The sequence below is a fragment of the Pipistrellus hanaki genome (genome assembly GCF_964339955.1).
Source record: "Pipistrellus hanaki genome assembly, chromosome: 15".
NCBI lineage: Eukaryota > Metazoa > Chordata > Mammalia > Chiroptera > Vespertilionidae > Pipistrellus > Pipistrellus hanaki.
The window spans coordinates 12,176,140-12,200,320 of NC_140517.1; the positions used below are offsets into that span (position 1 = coordinate 12,176,140).

General features: G+C 44.6%; 4 protein-coding genes across 5 annotated transcripts in view; 1 reads left to right on the top strand and 3 right to left on the bottom strand.

Annotated features, from left to right (window-relative positions):
- DERPC (DERPC proline and glycine rich nuclear protein) lies at positions 1-1,623 on the bottom strand (the record flags this gene model as incomplete). Its single annotated transcript, XM_084861075.1, has 1 exon — positions 1-1,623. One exon carries the CDS (start codon positions 1,621-1,623, stop codon positions 1-3), a length of 1,623 nt encoding a protein of 540 aa, XP_084717201.1.
- The window catches only part of TMED6 (transmembrane p24 trafficking protein 6), a 328,748-nt gene that overhangs the window by 177,807 nt on the left and 126,760 nt on the right, over positions 1-24,181 (bottom strand). The window lies entirely within an intron of this gene.
- On the bottom strand, positions 1,620-8,344 carry CHTF8 (chromosome transmission fidelity factor 8; the record flags this gene model as incomplete). Its single annotated transcript, XM_084861179.1, has 4 exons — positions 8,262-8,344; positions 2,798-2,855; positions 2,420-2,537; positions 1,620-1,844 (listed from the first exon to the last, which is right to left on the bottom strand). The coding sequence occupies exons 2-4, from the start codon at positions 2,818-2,820 to the stop codon at positions 1,620-1,622; spliced, it is 366 nt and encodes a 121-aa protein (XP_084717305.1). The 5' UTR covers positions 2,821-2,855; positions 8,262-8,344.
- Positions 8,263-24,181, top strand: part of UTP4 (UTP4 small subunit processome component) — a 25,170-nt gene continuing 9,251 nt past the window's right edge. The window contains exons 1-11 of one of the 2 annotated variants that reach the window (XM_084861047.1): positions 8,263-8,444; positions 9,691-9,797; positions 12,682-12,873; positions 14,082-14,166; positions 15,568-15,657; positions 16,866-17,077; positions 19,875-20,046; positions 20,158-20,249; positions 20,644-20,740; positions 21,713-21,777; positions 23,842-23,964. In XM_084861047.1, coding sequence (XP_084717173.1) covers positions 8,267-8,444; positions 9,691-9,797; positions 12,682-12,873; positions 14,082-14,166; positions 15,568-15,657; positions 16,866-17,077; positions 19,875-20,046; positions 20,158-20,249; positions 20,644-20,740; positions 21,713-21,777; positions 23,842-23,964 — 1,413 coding nt within the window. In that variant the 5' untranslated portion in view covers positions 8,263-8,266. Of the gene's footprint in view, positions 8,452-9,636; positions 9,798-12,681; positions 12,874-14,081; positions 14,167-15,567; positions 15,658-16,865; positions 17,078-19,874; positions 20,047-20,157; positions 20,250-20,643; positions 20,741-21,712; positions 21,778-23,841; positions 23,965-24,181 lie in introns of both variants that reach the window. The other variant, XM_084861046.1, reaches the window with a different exon arrangement.

Consider the following 24,181-nt stretch of genomic DNA (forward strand, 5'->3'; position numbering starts at 1 on the left):
TTAAGGGGGTAGCATTCCATTTGGGTACATTGCAGCCATGGGACCCCCTGGTCTGGGGAAAGCAGCTGGGTTTGTGCCAGGGAGACTACCCACTCTAGGAAATGGGACCACAGTCTTCATTATAGGACCATTCATCCTTGGAAAGGAAGCTGGGTTTAGACCCAGATTCCCAGTTGGCCTTGCAAAAGGAGCTGGGTTGACACCCACAGAGCCTGCTGCGGAAGAGCCCAGAGGCCCAGAAGCTGACCTGGGGAAAGGAACTTGACCAGGGCCTAGTGGGCCAGTAGACCTTGGGAAGGTAGCTGGATTTGGACCCAAGCCAGGGGCTCTTGGGAAATTAGCTGGGTTGGGTCCTAGTGGCCCAGAGGCTCTTGGGAAAATTGCTGGATTTGAACCCTGGAAGCCAGCAGACCTCTGAAAGTTAGATGGGTTTGAAGCCAATGTTCCAGAAGACTGAGAGAAGGCAGCGGAGTTCAGTGCCCCCGAACCTGTCCCCCTTGGAAAGGGATTAGCATTTACCCCCATGGGGCCAGCCGGCCTTGAAAAATTAGCTGAATTAGGGCCCATGGGGCCAGGAGCCCTCGACATGGGAGATGGATTTGGCCCTGAAAGGCCAATTCCCCGAGAGCCAGGACCCAAGTTTGGGCCCATGGAGCCAGGTACTCTTGCCATGGAAGATGGGTTTGTGCCCATGTTCCCAGAAGCCTGTGAGAAAGAGGAGGAATTTGCTCCTAAAAGACCTGCTGCTCTTAGAATGGGGGCAAGATCTAGGTTTTGAGGTCCAGCCATTCTTAAGTTTAGACCAGATCCTGTGCCCAAGAGGCCACCTGCTCTGGTGTCCATGTTAGAGCTTGGGCCTAGGCCACCAGCCCTTGGGTTGGGCCCAAGGCCTGGGTCTAGACCACTTGCTCTTGGGTTGGGCCCAAGGCCAGAGCCTGGAAACATACCCGACCTTGGGGCAGGGTTTGTACCCATGAAGCCTGATCTCAGATTGGAACTTGGTCCAGGGCCCAGGCCAATGGGCCTACTATTGGAAGGGCCATTCCCAGGATTCAAGAGGCCACCCGTTCTCAGATTGGGTCCAGATCCAGGGCCCATGGGGCCCCCACTTCTGGAGTCAGGTCCTGTTCCCAGGAGACCACCTGCCCTTGAGTTGGACATAGGACCTGGCCCTGGGAGACCCCCTAACCTCGGGTTGGACATAGGCCCTGGGCCCGGAAGAGCCCCTGCTCTAGGGTTTAGAGCTGGCCCTGGCCCTGGGCCCAAGAGGCCGCCCGGCCTCGAGAAAGAAACTGAGCCTGCGGCAGAGGGATTCATCCCCCTGGGAAAAGCAGCCATGCTTGAGTCACGAGCACCGCCATGGAAAGGTGCTGGATTTGAAGCCAACGAGCCTGAAGTTGGAAAAGAAGAAGGGTTCCTTGGAAACGGGCCCAGATTTCCACCAAGAGAACCAGTGGCCCTAAGGAAGGAATCTGAGGCCACGCCCAGGGGGTGGCGAGTGTTCAGACCAGGACCCTGCCCCCCCTGTGGTCCCAGGGAACTGTCCAGCCGTCCTCGAGGTGGCAGTGAAGCACGAGTCCAAGGCGTTGGCCGCTCTCTAGGGAAAATCCGGGGTTCTTTCATACTTTCTTGGGTACGTTGGTGATAATGGGCTTGGGGCGAGTTTTGAAAAGAATCTTGTTTTTGATGAGTGCTGTCACCAAGTATTGAGTGCCAGTCTTACAGCCACGCTCATCACAGTCCTGCTCCGTAGAAGTGTGTTTGACTAGGACAGCAAAAGGTTTCTCCAGGTGGATGATTTTCCCGTACAGGATGTGATGCCCCACGATCAGCACAGGAATTCCCTTGGGCAGAATAAGAATAAGATGCCTGAGACTCAGGGCAACATCTTAACACTCGAGTGCTTCCTAAAGATGCTCTTGGCAGGCAGTAGTGGTACCTGCACTCCCTGGTTTGGCTATTACACTGCTATGTAGCTACAGTGGACAACCCACCCTCATGCTCTTTATGGCCCTGGTAAGAGAATTTTCACTTTTAGAACTGTGACCTTTTGCCTGGCCAGTGTGAGCACAACCTATGAACCAGGAGGTCAGTTTGATGCCTAGTTGTGGACTTGATTCCAGTAGGGGGCTTGCAGGAGGCAGTCGATTAATGATTCTCTCATCATTGATGTTCCTATCTCTCTCTCTCTCCCTTTCCTTCTCCCTCTCCCTTCCTCTCTCCGGAAAAAAGGAAAAAAAAAAAGAACCGTGACCTTTCAAGAGTTCCCAAAGCTAAAGGGGGAGAACAAGCAGATAGTTTAGCAGATTAGCTAGCCCTCGTTAACAGACCTGAGGGCAGTCCTCACCCTAGGTCCTGGGAGCGCCACCTCGGTAGCTTGCTTTCCTGAGGCGTTAGGCAAGGAAAGAAAAGCCCTCACCTCAGTGGTGTAATGTAGGTCTCCCAGGAGGTTTCCAGCTAATCCGGTGCTGTGGCGAGCCTCGATCTCCCCCTGTAGCTCCATCAGCACCCATTCTGCCAGGCCTCCAGCCCCAGCACTGCAAGCAAAGGCTGGCGGTTACAATATCTTTGAGGGGTAAAGGATGAATGGTGTCCCATACCACCATTCAAGGCCCAAAGGAACTCTTTGTTGAGCACAAGTTCTTGGGAAACTAGGCAGTGCTAAGCACCGAACTAGAGATCGAAACGCAAGCATCTGTACAAGATGCACCCGAGGACCCTGATGCTTGCAAGGGAATATCAAATCTATATCGCCCTAAGCATTCAAACTACATAAAGTGTCTCAAAATGTACTCACCTTGAGACAATAATTTGTACCATGAGCCTTCCGTCTTTACAAAGTCACTGAAAATAAGCTGTAGAAGGAAAAAACAAGATTTAGGATAATAATAATGACAGCCAATGTTTACCATTTATTGTGTACTAAGCATTTAGTGCTTTAGATACAGTTTATCTCCTTCCTCTAACAATTCCATAAGGTGTAAACTTTCAAAAAACTGATGTACATCTAAACTGCTTAAAATCACCAAGGGTCGCCCTAGCCTGTTTGGATCTGTGGATAGTGTTGGCCTGCAGACTGAGGGTCCCAAGTTTGATTCAGGTAAAAGGCACAGACCTTGGTTGCAGGCTCTTCCCCTACCCGGCCCCTGGTTGGGTTCATGCTGGAGGCAACCAATTATTGTGTTTCTCTCATTTCAAAACTTGTCTTTTCCTCTCTTCAACTCCAATTATCAATGGAAAATATCCTCGGGTGAGGATTTAAAACACACACAAAAACACCAAGGGTCAACTACAGGATGAACAGTTTAAAGATAGCACAATTGGGTTGCAGGCCGCATAGTTATTACCCGTATTTTCCGGCGTATAAGACGACTTTTGAAACGAAAAAAAGTCAACCGAAAATCGGGGGCAAAAGACCAAAATTGCACAAAAATAATCTGCAGATCTTGACGGCAAAGTAAGTCTTTTCTTTGAAGTGGGGGGTATTCTTATACAGCGAATATAGGCCTAAACCTATGTTTTAACTGTAAAATTAGGGGGTTGTCTTATACGCCGGAAAACACGGGTAGTCAAAGAACAAAAATTTGAACCCAAGCCATATACTGCATAGTCCACACTCTTCACCATTATGCTAATAAGTTATCTTTCTCAAGGGTGTTTTAAAGAAACAAGAAACTACATCTTTTAGATTTAACTTTTATTATTTATCAACAATAAAATCAATATATATTGATTTTTATTATCGATAAAATAATTATTTTATCGATAATAATCAATATATATTATTGATTTTTTACGAGGGGGAGAGAGAGGGATAGAGAGCTAGAAACATCGATGAGAATCATCTATCAGCCGCCTCCTGCACACCCCCTACTGGGGACGTGCCCACAACCAAGGTACATGCCCTTGACCGGAATCCAACCTGGGACCCTTCAGTCCGCAGGCTGACGCTCTATCCACTGAGCCAAACCAGTTTCGGCTAGATTTCACTTTTTTTCCTAGGTGATGATATGAACTTTATGTCTACCACTTTGGTTATCTGATACTTCAAGGTTCAAAGGACCCCCTTTAAATAAAAGCCTTGAGAACTTAAAAATCCTTCAGACAAAAAAAAAAAAAAAAAAAAAATCCTTCAGACTACTTTAGTGAATGGTAAGCTGATTTCTGATACGACTCTCATCAAATGCTTTACTATCTTTTACTTCGATACTGAAATACTACTGACAATTCTCATTTTATACAATATCACCACCTGGTGGCAAGTTTGTGGTACTCCGTGAGAATCGGTTAAAGGGGCCATTTTGGCCTGCACTTGTCTTTCTGGGAAGGACAGACTCATGGGGGATTGAGAGCACGGGGACCTAAACTACAGATTCTGTGTAAGTCTTTCCAGTGAGTAGATGGAGCTTAGTGGAAGGTTATTAGTCCAGTGTTTACCGAGTTCAGCAAGTTAATAGGTATTATAATTGTGCTCAAGCTCAGCAAATAACACACGTTTCTTTTCTGATTTGTTAACCTTCATTTTGGATATCCAGGAAAAAGTATATTGCCAGCACAGACTCAACAGGTAGCATCATCTCCACTCACTTTGGGAATAGTGGTTGGTTGAATCACTGGACTTAAAATTCAAATGTAACTGGCAGCTAGTATTTATTGAATTTTTACAATGAATCAGATGCTGTGCACATACATGGGTGGTATCTCAAACACTGTGACCACTCTGATACTTTCCCCTATTTTGTAGATAAAGCTACTGAGAGATGCACTTGCTTGTATGTGGCGCGCACACGGCTAGTATGTGGTAGAGCCAGCCTAAGGACCTAGGCCGTTTGACTTTATCTACACTCATTATGATCACCCAATTCTATCCCTCCCAAAGGAGAAAACCAAGTGCCAGCGAAAATGAAAAGGCATCAAGGCATCAGGCAGGTACTGTATATACCCAACAACTTGTCTGAAGAGCAACTGGGAATCAAGGCATCCTTGAATGAGACCTCCTGCAGCAGCACTGGCTGCAGGGCCACCTAAAAACAGGTAATACTCTAGCCCAGGAAGGCAACAGGGCTGCAGAAAAAGTAGGCCCTGATTAAAAGAACCACCAAAAGCACTTTAAAAATCCTTCCCAAGTTTCCCGAAGGAGGATAAGAATTTAAAATCCAAAACCAAAAGGTCTGACTAGAATCAGAACAATCTGGGTGGGGCACACCTTCTCATTGGGTGGCCATCTCTATTTTGAAGTTAATTACTATTAAAATTATATTCAAGTGCCACCACAATTTCTAAGAGAAAAGTCCAGTCAGAGTATTATGTTTACAATACAAGAAGCTTCATTTCTCACATAGCTCAACTTTTCAGAATACTTAATCTCACTTGGTTCCAAAGTGAGAACAATCCCATGATGTAGGCACTGTTTTACCACTCCCATTTTACAGATGAGGAAAACAGGCTTAACGAAGCTACAAGTAACAGGTCACAAAGTGGTAGAGCTGGAATGTGAACTTGAACGTCTCCACAATATGGTCTCTCTTGCAGTCCTCTCCTGTAGTCTATCTGTATTGTGAAATTTTAAAATTCTACCTTATCACCTTAAAACTATTTCTTTACTTGCAACAGTTGCCCTTAGGTACACAGCATGTCTGTAAAACTGATTGCTTTACAATACTAGCCCTTCTCATAGGATCACTTACAAAATGGCAAGTAACCTATGCAGATCTTACCACTTGCCACCAAAGTTGCTAATACATCTGTAGGGCAGGCAGTTAAAAAAGAACAGCAAGCCTGCTTATTATTATATCTTAATTGATTATAGAGGGCATTCTTTGACATCAAAACTCATTTTTATTTCTGACAAAATTTATCTTCTGGATTGTTAAAAGATTACTATTGTCTAGTTGAGAACAGCATGAGCAATGATCTTCATAATGGTAACTGCCCCCCCCCCCCCCCCCCCCGCCCAAAAATTTTTTTTGGCAGAATAAAGTATGGAATGTATCGAATATTTAATTCAACAGTCCAGCTTTTACTGAAAGGGGCCTGGACTCAATGGTTTAACTGCAAATATTGTTTCCCTAGAGCAAAATAATGTTTTATAAATTGTTTTCATTAGAACCTTTTAATTCTTGTATTTTAAGCTTTTAAAGAAAAAAAAGGGGTGGGGGAGCTTTAACTTCTGCTAGGCCAACAGCATTTATTGTGCTCTTATTTGGTCCCAGAGACTATTCTGTTGGGGGATACAGGGAGAAAAGTCATCAGATCTGGACTCTATGATTATGCCATTTATCCCATGTGTGATGGGAGTCATTTAATCTCATTTCAGTCCCCCACCAATAAATTAGGCATAAAAAAGAAGCTATTGCAGAGATGAGAGTTAAATGAGGTTATGAATGTAAAATCCTCAGCAGTGCCTCAGACAAGGTAAACCTATAGCATCAAGCTATTGATTAGCTGGCCTTTTCTTAGTAAGAATGTCTTATCACACTGTATAATTATTATGCCAATGTTTATAGTGGTGTAAAACACTCCCCAGAAGCATCAGGTCATCAGAACAAACTCTGTTTTACATAATGGGAGAACAATTCAAAGGTGGTAGTCAGGGTTCACCAAACTGCTCCAGGGTTTAAGTTCTGGAAGGTTCTTCCCCCTCTAAGGATGAGGACTATTTTTCTATGTGCCTTTCCACCAAATGAACAATTCAGTCGTTTGATAGACCAATGAATACAGATTTTTATTAGCAGTGTCATTGTGGTTTTGTGACTGAAGGGGATGGTCTAAAGGGGATCTCGTCTGTGGAAAGCCTTCTACCATCAAGTCCTAAAATCCCGTTTCTACGTGAGCTTGTTCCCTTTCCAAAAAAGGCATGTTATGGAGTGTAAGTGGAACTGAATGCTTCCAAACTTTTCATTAGCGAAGACTGTGTTCAAAAACGTGTGTGGGTACTATGTACAGACGTGGTACTTTCCCAGCACATTTTAGGATTCCCAGGATGGAGGGAATCAATTACTGGTATTTTGTAGATAATGAATGGGAAAAAAGATGACTTCAGTCGATCTGAGTTAATCCAGCTTTCTCCATCTTCTGCTACTCTGCGGCCCCCCCTCAATCTTGCCCAAAGCCCCTTCCTTTTTCTAGCCCTGCTCCAGGTCTCCCCGCTATGGTGGGCTCTCCTCCCACCGCCTCCCATCTTCCCCCCCTCTCCCCCCCATGCCCTCCCCATCCCTGCAGTGAGGGCCACAAGCACTTCCTACGTCTGGCCCCGCCCCCTTTCTGGGACTGCTCAATCCGCTTCCCCTCTCCTCACCAGCCCCCTCCAAATGCCCCCCACCCTTCTTACCTAGCTGTTTAACCCTTTCTCCAACCTCCCAGGTAATGGATTGTTTACTACCTTACCCCCCCCCGCCCACCCCCCAAGAGTGACCTTCCAAACCGGTTACCCTCCTCCAAGGATTCCTCTTCAACGTCTCCTTCTACCCCCCCTCCCCCATCAAATGGCTCCCTGCCCCCCCCCTCCTAAATTCTAAAATACTCGTTCAATCCTCCGGGACCTCACCCCACTCTCCCCCCGATCTCTCCGTCCACAAAAGGGCCTGGATGGGATCCCTTTCCCGACTGTTCCTTCCTTCCACCACCCTCCAAAAATCACCTGCCCCAGCAGCCTCCCCGCCCCAATGGGAAAGGTCCCTTCGATCAAACCTCACGGCCCTACAATCCGCCCCCCCCTCCCCAATCCCCATTCCGATATTCCCGCTCTCTCTGGGGTCCCAGGGCTGCCCCGCTCCCGCAGGCCTCCCGCGCCGGGCTCCCTCCCCCCGGGAAGGGCCCCGTTTCGCACGTACCTCGAGAATCGGGCCCGCGCCGCCCCCAGCTCCGTCCTCCTCCGCCCGCGCTCGGCCACCCTTTCCGCCCTCCTCCGCTGCGCTCCGCCCCGCTCGCTCCCTCCCTTCCCTCCTCCCTCCGCCTCCCGTCTCCCATCCGCTCCACCCCTACCCCTACCCTTACCCCACCCCCCACCCCCGTTCCCGGCCTTCCTGGTCCCGGAGCCCCCCGTTCCGTCCCCGCCGCTCCCGCGCGGCCTTCCCCGCTCCCTGCTCCCGGCCCGACCTCCCCTCCCCCGCCCGCCCGCCCGCCCGCCATTCTTCTCCGGGAGCTGCGCGCCCCGCCCGGCCCCGGCTCTCCTAGCTTCCCGCCCCGTCGCCCCCTCGCCCCATCCCCGGCTCGGCCCTCGCTCCCCGCCGCCTCCCGCGCCCCCCTGCCCGCGGCCTGACCTGCAATGGCGGCCGCCGAGCGCGGCGCCGCGCGGCCAACGGGCGACAACCGAACCTCCCGCCGCCGTCGCCGCCGCCGCGAGCACTGCCTGCGCACTTCCGGCCTCGCGCCGCGAGCACTTCCGGGGCAGGGCGCGCGGGGGCGCGCACGTGGGGGCCGGGGCGGAGGGAAGCGGGCGCCCGGCGGCGGGTGAGTTGGGGAAGGAGGGGAGGGAAGCGGCTGGGAGGGGAGAAGGCGGCTCGGGGGGTGCGGCCGGCGGCCAGCCGAAGCCCCGTGGAGCTCCCCGGTTCCCGGGTGTCCAGGGCGGGTGGGTGGGGGCTGCTTCGTAGGCCCCCGGAAGATGGAAGGGGCGGGGGAGACCTCGTGCGTGCCTCAGACTCCCTCTTAGCTGGGCCGGGCCCACCCTGTCCCCCCCCCCCCCCCCTTCTGCTCTCGGGTTCTGAACCTTGAAGGGAAATGAGTGAGGGGTCCACCAGGCCCGGCCCCTGCCCTTTCCGAGGGCGTTAAGTTGGCCGTAGCGGGAGGGGGGTTGGAGGGGGAGTTGACAGATGCCACACCAGGTCCTGGCGCTTCCAACAAGGAACGGGGGCTCTGGGTCCTGCCTGCCCCATCAGTCCCACCTTCAAGTCTGATGTGACACCTTGGCATGCTGTAGAGAGCTAGGAAGAAGAAGCGCTTGCTAAAATGCAGATTCCTAGCGTCTGCCCTCCACCCCCAGAAACTGGAATTCTGGAGCTGTGGAATAAAAAGACCCAGAATCTGGCATTTTTGAAAACCCATTTATGTAAAGTGATTTTGATGCAGGAGTTCTGCAGACCTGACACTTTTGAGAGAGACTGACTTAGGCTCTCAGCCTGCCTCTGTAGAGGGCGGTTGTGCTGACTCTTCATTCCCAGCATTTCACAGGTGTTAGTACCCTTGGAGAAGCCTCACACCCCAACTGGAAAGAAGGACCTTAATTCTTTCTCCCTCGAATGCAACTGGTCAGCTCCAGGCGTCTCTCTTGGTTCCAAGGGTACGCTCCCATTGCAGAATGATACTATAATATGTTCAGTCTTTTGCTCCAAGATCACATTTTAGATTCTCACCCTTCTTTTCCATCCTTCCTCCAGGCAGTTTGTCAGGATTGTTAGAGAAGTCTTGGTGATGCTCCATGTGTTGATCTTTTAATATTTTTGCAAAAGAATCTTGAGCTCCTGGAGATGGTTTGCTAGATTCTTGTGTGGGGCATGAAAATATCACTGGTTAGAAAAGTAGAAGTGAACTTCAGTGAGATATAGTTGGAGTCTCCCATCCAGAGCGGTAATGATAAGGGACAATACTGCAGTTAACATTTTACAAAAATGACCTTTTTCCCCCTCTCTCCTCCCTTAGGAATGGGTGAATTTAAAGTCCATCGAGTTCGCTTCTTTAATTATGTTCCATCAGGGATCCGCTGTGTGGCTTACAATAACCAGTCAAACAGACTGGCTGTTTCAAGAACAGATGGCACTGTGGAAATATATAACTTGTCAGCAAACTACTTTCAGGAGAAAGTAAGTTATTTGGAAGCCTGATTTGGTGTTTCTGGTGTTAATTTTCTTCTTAAGTTAGGTTCTACAAAAACCTGTATGTCTTTTGTAGTCAGAGATCAAAAGACAGTGACTGTACCCTCTCTGGAGTTGTTTTGAACTATGTAACTTCTGTAGCATGCAATTTCTTCTCTGACTGATGAGAGAAGCTCCAAGCTTCGATGGGTTAGATCAGTTAGAAAGAGCCTCCCTAGGAATCGTGGCAGCTCCCTGACCTCTGGAAACTGAGGTTTGCTCGTTCTTTTGGGCACACGAAGGGAAATTGTCGAGACCATTGCTTTATATCAGTCTCCACACTGTCGCGGCTTTAGTAAGGTGGCATTTCCTGCTGGCGGTGTCAATACCAGTTTCAGAAAAAAAATCACGAAACATTTTAATATCAGAAACTTCGGTGATGTGATGGCAGGAAGTAGATTTCTGAGTGGGTCTGTCAGAGAATATAGACTCACATCCCTCTATTTGGGAGTAAAGGAGATTTTATTTATTTTTTAATTTTTTTTTAATATATATTTTATTGATTTTGTACAGAGAGGAAGGGAGAGAGAAAGAGAGCCAGAAACATCGATGAGAGAGAGTCATCGATCAGCTGCCTCTTGCACACCCCCCCCCCACTGGGGACATGCCCGCAACCAAGGTATATGCCCTTGACCGGAATCGAACCCGGGACCTTTCAGTCCCCAAGCCGACCCTCTATCCATTGAGCCAAACCGGTTTCGGCAGTAAAGGAGATTTTAAATTAGGTAAAATTCCAGTTGGATGTATCTAGAGTAGGGGTGTCGAACTCAATCAGAGAAGGGGCCAAAATCTAAAATCCAGCCTAAATCGCGGGCCGAATGGTTTACTGAACAGTCATAAACTGACAATGTCATAAACTGACAGCGGAGTGCAGTGATGACAGCTCGGTGCGGGCCACATTGCAAGGCCTGGCGGGCTGGATTTGGACCGCGGGCCTTGTGTTTGACACATGTGATCTAGAGGGATGTGACAGCAGCATTTTTTTTCCCAAAGGCACTGATTACTGATTTCAGGTGCAATGTATAATTCCATTCACATGTATGGAGTGTCTTACATACCTGGGCATCATGAGGTAAGTGGATAGTTAGGTAAATGAGTAAGTTTAGTGCCCAGCAGCATAGTACTTGGAATGTAGGCACTCTGTAAACGTTTCTAAATGAATGAGTGGCAAATATTAGGCACTAAAACAAATGTCAGATGACCTACACTCAGGGAGTTCAAAGTCCGGTTAAATTTTATATAAAACTGAGTACAGGCATAGAATCTTAGTAGAGAGATAACTTACTCTGATGAGGTGGGTTTAGGAATCTTGGAAAAGAATGACTAAAGAACTAATAGGAGTTAAAAAAGTTACTGGTCACCATAACTGGGTTTTAGTGTGAACAAGCATGCTATGGTACATGCTTGTTGCATCCTCTGTTTTTCTTGTCCTTTATGACAGCTGTGATTATATAATAATATGTATATTTGTTTAATGTCTTCCCCACTGAACTTCAAGTTTTATGAAAGCAGGGACCATGTCAGTGATGTTCATGACTATATTTCCAGCATTTAGCAAGTGTCCAGGATAAAGCCACCGCTGAGTTAATACTTACTGAATGAATTACAGCAACCATTTGTTACTTGTGTCTCTTATTCTCTCGTCTGTGTTTTTAACAATTAAGTAATTCAATTTAGTCTTCTGCTTTCTTTCCCTACTATTTAAGGTTGCTTAGTTTTGTTAGTTTCTCTCAGAACAAGAAAAAATGGTCTCTGCCAGAGTGAAAAGAATAGGGACTAGGGATAGGGAGACCAACATTCTCTTCCTGTCATTGACTGACACTTTGGGAAGCCACTTCACCCAGAAGAACGTTGGCCTTTTCAACTTCAGTAAGGAAAAATTATACTCACCTAGTCTCTTTTGTGTCAAGCAAATAAAAGAATAAAATGCCTTGATGTGAAACTTTGTTGTCCCACTTATTTATGCATTCATTGGTTGCTTTTTAAAAATATATATGTTTTGCCCTAACTGGTTTGGCTCAGTGGAAGGAGCATCGGCTTGTGGACTGAAGGGTCCCAAGTTCGATTCCAGTCAAGGGCATTGTACCTAGGTTGCAGACACATCCCCAATAGGGGGTGTGTATGAGGCAGCTGATTGGTGTTTCTCTCTCGTCCTCATTGATGTTTCTAACTCTCTCTCCCTCTCCTTTCCTCTCTGTAAAAAATTAATAAAATATATTTAAAAATAATAATAAAAATAAAAAAATATATATATTTTTTAATTTGAGAGAAAGAGAGGAAGGTAGAGGGCTAGAGAGAGAAAAACGTCCATGTGAAAGTGAAACATTGATTGGCTGCCTGCTGCATGCCCCTTACTGGGGATCGAGCCTGCAAATCGACCTCTTGGTTCATGGATCAGTGCTCAATTACTGAGCCACACTGGCAGGGCTGGTTGCTTCTTGTGTGTATCCTGACCTGGGATTGAACCCACAACCGTGGTGTATCTGGACAATGCTCTGAGTTACCTATCTAGGGCTAGGGAAGTATTTTCTTTTTTTAAATATACGTTGATTAACTTCAGAGAGAAAGGGAGAGGGGAAGAGAGAAACATCAATGATGAGAGAGAATCATTGATCGGCTGCCTTCTGCACATCCCCCACTGGGGATCAAGCCCAAAACCCAGGCATGTGCCCTTGACCAGAATCAAACCTGGGACCCTTCAGTCCGCAGTCTTACGCTCTATCCACTGAGCCGAACTAGCAAGGGCTTATTTTGTACCATGTAGCCTGTGACCACTCAGTGCTGGTAGATGATGAATTCATGATGGGTTGTTGAAGTTCTGGTGTTTCTGTAGTTTTTCCCAGGTCATGAGTCTCGAGCTACAGAAGCTTTGTGTTGGGCAAAAGGACAGCGACTCTTTAGTGCCGGACTCAACGGAGAGATTATCGAGTATGATTTGCAGGCCTTAGACATCAGGTATTCTATGGATGCCTTTGGAGGACCCATTTGGAGTATGGCTGCCAGCCCCAGTGGCTCTCAACTTCTGGTCAGTACGCAACTATTGGTAACGTAAACCAAGATTCCTCTTGTGCCCACTTAAAACTTCTTTCCTGTGCTCATAGGAAGGTAGATTAAAGTTGTGTTACGCTATTTAGCAATTCCGATCTGAGTTAGATTTCAGCAATCCCAGTGTAAGATTGTAGTTGATATTGGGGATTAACAACCCCTTGTCCTTTTGCATCCTTTCTATTTTTACTTTTGACCTCGTTTGTTCATTTATGAAATGAGAGGGTTAGTTTGGTTTCCCAAGCTTTGTTCTTTTGGAATTAGGAGCTGTAGAGACTTTTGTTTTGTTGTGTTTTACAATGAATTTCATTTCAGAATATAGCATATTAAATCCTTTTGTAGAGTCACAGTGCACTGATGCATATTAAAAATTCCTAGGTCCTTCCGCCAGTTAACTTGTGCAAAACTGTGTTTCACCACAGTGTTTCTCAAAATTATTTGAGCACAGACTAAGACGGCTCCCCCAACCATTAACATTAGAATGGCTGCTTTCAGAGGTTGAACCTTTGTGATAAGACCACTGTTCTCTTCTGGTTTGCACTAATTTGTACAATATCTTGATAAGTCTCTGTTTAGATTATACACTGAATGGCCAGATTATTATGATCTCTGAATGCATAATAATCTGGCCACTCATTGTATATCCTATATTATCCTATATAATAAGAGGCTACTTGTCCCCTCCACCAGGAGTTTGACCAGCAAGCAGGCCAGCCAAGTGCCTGTGTCCCTTCCCCCTGGCCAGGCTGGCCAGACCCCACCCATGCACGAATTCATACCCTGGGCCTCTAACACACACACACACACACACACACACACACACACACACATAGACAGAGTGACGAGATTATTATGCGTTCAGAGATCATAATAATCTGGCCACTCAGAGTATAGTTATTAGGTCTTTCATTTAGTCCATGGGTCTCTAGCAGAAATGCCCTGTGAAGTCCTGTTTCTATTCTATGTCCAGTGCAGGATTGGGCCACTATTTAGCCTGCTTTCTTGTCAGGACATAAAGGCTACCAAGAATACACAACTAGTTTCTTGGTTCCAATACTTTTTCCTCTTACTAATTATTTTTCAGAGCAAGTGATCACTTTAGGGAAGAAATGTATATATTTGTAAGTAAATAAGTTTAGTTAAAAATGTAAAATGCTAATCTATTTCCTACCTCCTCTCCCCTAATAGGTTGGTTGTGAAGATGGATCTGTAAAACTATTTCAAATCAACCCAGACAAAATCCAGTTTGAAAGAAATTTTGATCGGCAGAAAAGTAAGGGTCATTTCTGGTGGGGCTGTGAATAGCCTTAGCACGTAGTTACGTGTCTGTGCCACTGGGGATGAGATATTCCCCCGTGGGTCCCGGTAATATTTTAACTACTAGAGGCCTGATGCGCAAAATTGGTGCAAGAGCAGGCCTTCCTTCCCCCAGCAGCTGGCACCCGGGACCTGGGCTTCCCTCCCAGCCCCAGCTTCATCCAAAAGGTCACCTGGAAGTATGTCCAGTCTAATTAGCATATTCTACTTTTATTATTATAGGCTAGAGGCCTGGTGCACAAAATTCGTGCACTTGGAGGTGAGGGTCCCCTCAGCCTAGCCTGTGCCTTCTTGCAGTCCAGGAGCCCTCAGGGGATGTCCAGTTGTCTGTCATCCTTAGCACTGCCCCGGAGGCGGGAGAGGCTCCCACCACCACAGCTGCAGACTGTTTTTGTAAGGACACAAAGTAGTAAATATTTTAAGCTGTATAGGTCAAACCATCTCTGCCAACTCTGTCGTGGCACAAAAATAGCCATAGATAATACTTAAACAAATGGGCATGCTCCCGTAAAACTTTACTTTCAGAGAAAGGGGGTGGGCCGCATTTGGCCTTAAGGCCATGGTTTGCTGACTCCCCTTCTAGCAAATAGTAACTGTCTCATGTGTCCTTTGTGTCCATTATGAATGGTTATTCTCTGCTACTCAGATTCATATTTTGGTTGTTTTTAATACCTTTGGGGTGTTCTTTTTAAAAATTTCATACGTTTAGCCAAGAATAAAAGAGAAAATAAATATCTCATTCCCCTATGTAGACAACATTTTGAGATTAATCTTCTAGACTTTTTAGAATATTTGTATAAACAAATACATAGGGGTGCCTGAACCTGTTTTCAGCTTTGTTCTCACTTGTTACATCACAGACATCTGTCTGTCATGCTAGTCTGCATGGTGTTGCATTTTACGGTGTCCCATAGTTCATTTAGTCAAACTCCAACTGATGGATAATAATTATTTCTTTACTACTACAACCAGTGGTGCAGTGAATATTTTTATATACATGTTTTTGGGCACTCATGCAAGTATTACTCTTTGATTGATTCCCCGTGCAATTACTGGGCCAAACATGCACATTTACATTTTGTTAGGCTACATCCAGATCACCCTCAAAAGGTTGTGCTTCTTTACACTCCCATCCACCATTTATACATTATTAGAGTTAGTATCAAATACTTCATTATGGATCCCAGGGCAAAGTTGTTCCTCATCTATTATAAACCAGTTCTTCACAAGAGTGCAGTAATAGTGGGAGCTAAAACTAGAGAACAGTAGCCCCATAGATAATTGTGGAGGGAGAACTCTGTTACCTTTTGCTGTGTATTTATGTGTATGTCTACTTTTTTATTGTTCAACTCCCAAGGTCGCATCCTGAGTCTCAGCTGGCATCCCTCTGGCACCCACATCGCAGCTGGTTCCATAGACTACATTAGTGTGTTTGACGTCAAATCAGGTGACTGTTTTTCTCAATTCATTTGGGATCTGGGTCTTGTTAGTCAGATTCACATTTCTGACAAACTGGAGTTCTTGTTATGTTGCAACGATGTTTAGCCCTAACCTCATTAATCTTCTGGAATGTTCACCATGAATTTCAGTCCTTTCTTGGATTACTAATCCTGCTTTGGGAGGAATCTTGGTTCTTCTATGGAATCCAGTATTTATTTATTTATTGGTTGATTTCAGAGAGGGAGGATAGAGAGATAGAAACATCAATTATGAGAGAGAATCATTCATTGGCTGCCTCCTGCATGCCCCCTACTGATGATGTAGCCCACAACCTATGCATATGTACTTATGATTCTCTCTCATAATTGATGTTTCTATCTCTATCCTCCCTTCCTCTCTGAAATCAATAAATAAATGCCATGCAGTTATAAGTGCCATATGTCAATAATATAATCTAGGCATGTGCCCTTGGCTGGAATCGAACCTGGAACCCTTCAGTCCATAGGCTGACGCTCTGTCCACTGAGCCAAACCAGCTAGGGCTATTTACCAAATTCGCCACTGTGTATGTGAGTGAGAGAGATAGAGGCCCAGTGCATGATTTTGTGCATAGGTGGAGTCTGGTCAGCCTGGCCAGGGGGAGGGGACATGGGCGGTTGGACAGCCTGCCTGCTGGTCAAACTCCTGGCGGAGGGGACAATTTGCATAGTAGCCTTTTATTATATAGGATAATACAGGATATACACTGAGTGGCCAGATTATTATGCATTCAGAGATCATAATAACCTGGTCATTCAGTGTAAATCTAAACAGAGACTTATCAAGATATTGTACAGATTAGTGCAAACCAGAAGAGAACAGTGGTCTTATCACAAAGGTTCAACCTCTGAAAGCAGCCATTCTAATGTTAATGGTTGGGGGAGCCGTCTTCTCAGTCTGTGCTCAAACAATTTTGAGAAACGAGCAAAGTGTAATGGTTATGTGCAATTGGCTAGTTTTAAGGAAAGTCCCTTCCATCCACCTCCGCCCTCCAGCAAATTTCTGTCCCTTCCCTGTCACCACACCCATCTCTCCTCTTTAGGCAACCATTTTGGTGTTCAGAGACTGAGTTCACTGTAAGTAGTGGAATAGTATATTGGATGTGGTCTGTGTTCAGATAGCTAACTTAATGTATGTGTACCGCATCATTCAAATGTGGACTTTTCTTATTTTTCAGGAAGCGCTGTTCATAAGATGCTGGTGGATAGGCAGTACATGGGTGTGTCTAAGCGGAAGTGTATCATATGGGGTGTGGCCTTCCTGTCGGATGGCACTGTCATCAGTGTGGACTCTGCTGGAAAGGTGCAGTTCTGGGACTCGGCTACTGGGACGCTTGTGAAGACCCATCTTGTGGCAAACGCTGATGTGCAGTCCATTGCTGTCTCAGATGTGAGTATGGCTCCTGTTTTGAGCAGTCCCTGTACAGCCCGGGCGATGAGTAGACAAGGCCCTGGCAGTGTTGCACCACAAACACTGTGCCCTGGCTCTGAACCTTGCACTGGAGGAAGATGAGTTTAGGAAAATCTATCTGGAAAGCCACATAATTTCCCTGAGCTCTTTTACCCTCTTAGCTGGAGAATACCCTCTGAAAGATTGGTTAGCAGAAAGGATTTCTTCAGGCACTCCCCCCCCTAGTTCATCATGTCTGATTGCAGAGAGGGCACAGTGTGCTCAAAGAGTCAACAGAAGCAATGTTTTCCCTCTCCACAACTGTTCTCCTGCTTCCTATCTTGGGAAATTAGAAGATAATTTTAGAGTGATTTTGTACAATGTTCATTGTCTTCTATTTGAATAAGACTAAAGCAATTTTGTATTGAACAGGTGTGCCTCTTTCCTTTTGGTAACCAGAGTGCTTAATCAGAAACATTTGGGTATTTTAGCAGTGAGGCATACAAGTAATTTTGAGGTTTGTTGACTACGTCCTTTATTTTTTTGCCTTCTTAATGTGAGAATTGCTTGCTATCTTAAGGGTGAAAATCCAGTTTCTAGTGTAGAGATCACACATGTATACTTAACTTGCCTATAAAATGTTTCTGTCCCATTTCACAGGTTTTCCGTGAGAACAATTTTGTGTGTATTAAAGCCCTATAAAACATGTAGATGTCACCTATAAACTATAATAAAAGTATAAGTTGAGCCCTAGCTCCCTTGGCACAGTGAATAGAATGTTGGTTTCTGGACTGATTCCTGTCAATGGCACATACCTGGGTTGCACACTCAGTTCCAAGTAGGGGGGCGTGCAGGAGGCAGCTGATCGATGTTTCTGGGTTTCTGTCTCCCTTTCTCTCTGTGAAAACTCAATAGAGTGTATTTGAAAAGAAAAAAGAAAAAAAAAGAAGGTGGCTCTGGCCTAATGAAGGCGGTGCCGGCCGCCGCGGGAAGGAAGGCCCATTCTTACACGCATCCTCACGCATCGGGCCCAGAGTACAGGACATAATAGTTTGTTAAGAGAAGAAGGGGTCGATTTACACATTAGATATTGTATATTAGGTATTTATGTAGTAAGCATTTTATGTATATTCAGTTATGCCAGTATATGTGTGTATGCATACATATATAATATCTCTAAGAGGATTTTTTAAATGCAAATTATAATTTCTGGAGAGGGTAACTGGGGGAGGTCAGTGGGAGGCAGGTTTAATTTGTATTGTATACTATTTTATACTGTTTGATTTTTCTTTTCCCATATGCCTATATTACTACATTGCATGACTCTTTATATCTGAATGTAAAATATGCCATAATTTTTTTGTTAGAAAAAGAAGAAACACTGTCAATTAAACTATGCCATAGTGGGGTTTTTTTTGTAAAGTAAAATATGTATTTTATAATATAAGCATATATTATAAACTATTATAAAATGACAACAATGCTTTTTTAAACATAGAAGTTATATTTTTCTTATTGAAGAGTTCCTTGAGACTTAAACATAAGTTTTTGTGATAGCACTTATGCATATATAAAAAGGAAAGTATAACTGACATAAAGTGATTAAGGTATTCCTAAAACTTCTTCACATTCAAAGTTGGACCCTACCTTATGTCCCTATGAATTTGCCTGTTCTGGGTACCTCATAAGTGGTATCATATATTATTTGTTCTTCTGTGTCTTTGTTATTTACTTAGCATAATGTTTTCAAAGTTCATCCATGTTGTAGCATTATCAGAATTTCATTCCTCCTTAAGGCTAAATAATACTCCTTTATGTTTATCTGAATGAAACACCTCATTGAGTTTATAATCTGTTGATGGAGGTTTGAGTTGTTTTCATATTTCATCTTGTGAATAATGCCGCTATGAACACTGGTGTTCAGGTTTCTATTTGAGTCCCTGCTTCCAAACCTTTGAGAATATATATTCATTACTATTCTTGCTTGGATTGGTTTGTTTGTGTTTATTTTTTAAGTTTTTGTTTCTTTATTCTATATGAATTCAAGAAACAACTTTTTTAATTCCAAGTATAGGACTATCAGTATTTTTATTGGGTTATGGAAGACTTACAAGTTTACTTAGTGATCATCAATATTTTTATCATGTTAAATATTCTCATTCAAGAATATGGTATGGGTTTCTTTGTTTAGATCATCTTTTGTGTCCTTTAAGGAGGACTTAAAAATTTTTTTTCTTATATAGGCCTAGCATATTTCTTGTTAAATTTATTCTTAGATATTTTATCCTTTTTATTGAATTTCTAATGAAGCCTAGTTTGTATATATGAAAGCTCTGTAATTGGTTGAGGTACATATTGTTAATTGTGCCAGTAGGGGATGTGTTGTTATCTATGAGTGAGCTTGCTCCTGTGTTGGAATTGTTACCTTCTAGACTAGGGGTGTCGAACTCAATCAGAGAAGGGGCCAAAATCTAAAATCCAGCCTAAATCGCGGGCCGAATGGTTTACTGAACAGTCATAAACTGACAATGTCATAAACTGACAGCGGAGTGCAGTGATGACAGCGCGGTGCGGGCCACATTGCAAGGCCTGGCGGGCTGGATTTGGCCCACGGGCCTTGTGTTTGACACATGTGTTCTAGACTCTAGAATCTGGAGGAAAAAGACCCCTGTGACCTACCTTCCAATTCTGGCATAAGTTTTCCCCTAAGCTGCCCAGATAGACAACCTCAGGAAGTCTTTTTCCAGGTGGGCCCTGTTTTGCTCAACTGTACCTCCTTGATGATTTAATTTCTCAGCAAGAAGACAGTTTCGTGGTGGGCACAGCCGAGGGGACAATATTCCATTTTCAGCTGGTCTCTGTGACTTCCAACAGCAGCGAGAAGCAGTGGGTACGGACAAAGCCATTCCAGCATCACACGCACGACGTGCGAACCGTGGCCCACAGCCCGACAGCATTGATATCGGGAGGTGGGTTCTGCTCTCGCCAGCTGCTGCCTTACTCTGCCCATCTCTGCTTGTTTTCACGCAAGACATTTTCTAATTCTGATGTCTTCTCCCCACTCCTTCCCTCCCGCCTAGGCACCGACACCCACTTAGTCATTCGTCCTCTCATGGAGAAAGTGGAGGTAAAGAATTATGATGCTGCTCTCCGAAAAATCACTTTTCCCCATGTAAGTATCACCCCCTAATCCCCCACGTTCTCTTCATTTTCCAATTCCTCTGTCACACAACAGTCTGAGCATAGCCCACACTTCCTATGCTCGGCGCTTTTTTGTTACATATTGTGCTTAGCCATGTTACAGTTCTTAGCACACTTAGTGTAAATGCTCGCTTAATTCTGTGTCAATCCTTTAGACTATGAGCTTGAGAGCGGTAGGTATGCTTTTATTTACCAGTGTGTTCTTAGACCCTAGGACAGTGCCTGGCATATGGTATTGTGTAGGAAATACTTATCAGGCAAATGGATTTTAGCAGTAAAAATATGCTAAGATGCTGCTGCTATATCTCATACTGCAACAGTAGATGACCCTGACCTACTTACCACTTTTCGATTCTTGGATACAGCGACGTCTCATTTCCTGTTCAAAAAAGAGACAGCTGCTCCTCTTCCAGTTTTCTCATCACTTGGATCTTTGGCGACTGGGATCTACAGTTGCAACAGGTAAGATGGGAGCAAGACTTTCCTAGGAAGAAAACTGAAGAGAGAAGCCAAAAATTAGCATTGCAATTGATACTCTGCTTATGGAAAAATGGGAAGTAGATTTTTCTAGTCCCTTGGAACTCATGGTTTCCATCCACCAGATGGAGCAAAGGAGTTCTTCCGAGTGTTAGATCTGTTAAAAGTTTATAGTTCTGTACGGTAGAAAGGGTAGTGGTAGCAGGATGTAGAGAGTGTGAAGGTTGTGGAATCGTAGTTTGCACTGTCTTGGTTGGGATCAAAATAGGATGTTGAAAAATGGCAGGATTTAATGTTGGTTAGTGACATCCCTACTAGGAGGACGCACAGATCTTACTAGGTCAGTGGTCTGCAAACTCATTAGTCAACAGAGCCAAATATCAACAGTACAATGATTAAAATTTCTTTTGAGAGCCAAGTTTTAAAACTTAAACTTCTTCTATTGCCACTTCTTCAAAATAGACTCGCCCAGGCCATGGTATTTTTTGGAAGAGCCACACTCAAGGGGCCAAAGAGCCGCGTGTGGCTCGCGAGCCACTGTTTGCTGATCATGGTACTAGGATGAGAGCCTAGTGGCCTTTTGTATGCCCTGTAAGGAAATGTTTACGTTCTGTTGTTTTATATTGGATTAGGTTTATATTGAAATAAGTTTCCAAAATGAGCAAATGGAGTTGAGGCCACAGCAACCACAAATTCCACTTTTACCCGCCTACATGCCTGGCTGTGGTGTTGAGCTTCAGCAGATTAGTGATGTACCATAGGCCATGGAGGACACCCAAAAAGAAGTTAAGAAAATGTTCACTGCTCTCCCCAGAAAATGGTAGGCTTATGAAGATAGTTTCCTGATTTGTCACTGGCAGAGTTCCCATTCTATCCAGGAATGACTTTAGAAAAAAAAATATATACAAATAACCTTTCTTTGAAGAGGAAAAACATCAGGGAAATTTCTTGTTCCAGGAAAGCATGGGGATACCCTTCCACTCTCCAAAGATGCAGATCATTTACTGCAGCTCAAAACAAAGGTAAGGAAGTTTAACTGTATGTGTGCAGTCTCTGAAATCCAGAGCATTTTCTCCTTTGAATTTTGAGGATTACTTAGTTGACAACACTAACTGTATAAAATCTAAAATAATTTGAGTGAAGTACTATGTCAGCATAACTGGATTTCCCATGATTATATGTTGGACATTTAGAATTTATTGGGTGGATGAATACAGGAAATTGGTTTTATTTTTTTTTTTGTATTATTATGAAAATAATATGCTTTTAAAAAAAATTCAAATGGCTTAAAAGAGTATATGCAATGAAAGGTGAGCTCCATTTTTTTAAATATATATATATTTTTTTAATTCATAGAGGAAGGTAGAAACATCAAGGATGAGAGAGAATCATTGATTGGCTGCCTCTTGCACGCCCCCTACTGGGGATTGAGCCCACAACCCGGGCATGTGCCCTCTGCAGGGGTCCTCAAACTTTTTAAAGTGGGGGCCAGATCACGGTCCCTCAGAGAGCTGGAGGGCCGGACTATATGAACTACTAATTCCTACTGTAACACCTCGGCTGCGCTCACTGCCCAAAAAACCTGGCGGGCCGGATCAGACTCCTCTGCAGGCCGCATGTGGCCCGCGGGCCGTAGTTTGAAGACCCCTGCTCTACTGGAATCGAACCTAGGACCTATCAGTCCGCAACCCGACACTCTATCCAAACAAAACCAACTAGGGCTGAACTCCCTTTTTAACCCCAAATCCCTGGGCCTCATCTCCAGAGATAATCATTGCCAGTAGTTTCTTTTTTTTTTTTTTCTTTTAAATATATTTTATTGATTTTTTTACAGAGAGGAAGGGAGAGAGATAGAGAGTTAGAAACATTGATGAGAGAGAAACATCGGTCAGCTGCCTCTTGCACACCCTCCTCTGGGGATGTGCCCGCAACCAAGGTATATGCCCCTGACCGGAATTGAACCCGGGACCTTTCAGTCCGCAGGCAGACATTCTATCCACTGAACCAAACCGGTTTCGGCTGCCAATAGTTTCTTGTATATCCTTCCAGAAAAAAATTTCCACCCATTTGTGCATATGCCTTTTCTTTTTATAATAATGGGAATCTACTATGCAAACTTCTTTGTGTTATTTAAAAAAAAAACACTTTATTTTAATTACACAAATATTTGTGATTACAATCTTAATGTAAAAAATTCAAGCAATATTGATAGTTTATTTCCTCATCCACTTCTTTAATTCTAATTCCATTTCCTGAAATAATTGTTAATTGGCTAGCTGTAATATATCCTTCCAGATCTTCTTTGAGTGAGAGAGTATTTATGTGGTACATACATATTTTCATACATTTACTTTTATTTTGTGAGTTTTTTCAAGTATATAAATGTTACAGATTTTTCCTTTGTTCTGCAAATTTTTTCACTTATTATTTCTTAGAGGCCCCCTTCTTTTTTTTTTAATCCTCACCCCAGGATATGTTTTTATGGATTTTTTTCTTCTTCTTTTTAGCTAGAGGAAGAGAGAGAGAGAAATAAACATCGATGTGAGAGAGAAACATTGATAATTTTCCTCTCTTATGCACCCCAACTGGGGATCAAACCTGTAGCCCTGCAGCCTGGGTATGTGTCCTGACTGGGAATCCAATCGGCAGCCTTTGGTGTTATAGGACATGCCCCAGCTAACTGAGCCCCCGGGACAGGGCTTCTCAGAGATCTTTACAGTAGACTGTCCTAGAACAAGCAAATCAATCCTCCAAGTCACCTCGCCTCCAAAGCTTCCTGCATTAAGTGCCTCTCTGCTTGGGATTCTGATGTTAGGGTTTAATATGCAGCTCTCTGTGAGGTACACAGGGCTGAGGTTATTTAGTTTACAGTATTCTTAGATCTCAGCTCCCGGAAACCAACGCCACACCGTTTAGGTACTCTACTTCTGACGTAATCATAGTGACACACAGCATGTAATTGTCAGGGTTGTGTGTAGGTGTTTGTGGATTCGTCCAGAGTGATGACAGCTTGGGGATTCATATCACAGTGAACCTCGTTATCTCACGTTTTACTTGAACACTCATCCTCATTCCTGACATTGCAGGGGCCCGAGAACATTATTTGCAGCTGCGTATCCCCATGTGGAAGTTGGATAGCGTATTCTACAGCGTCTCGGTTTTTTCTCCGTCGGTTCAATTACGAACATGACAGCCTCAGCCTCCAAAGGGTAAGTAATAACCCAGTGTCTGGTTGAACGAGAAGAAAATTCCTAAGTGAGTTTTTGTGTGAAGTGGGAACGTACTAGATAGGAATCCTTACTCAGTGGAAGGTATTTGGAGATAGGCGTTTTATTTTTTCCACTTGGATTTGCTTTTGTTTTTGGAAGAGTGGGGAAATGCCAGAGAGTGGCAGTAAAGTTCAGGCTTTCTGAAGAGATAAAGGAG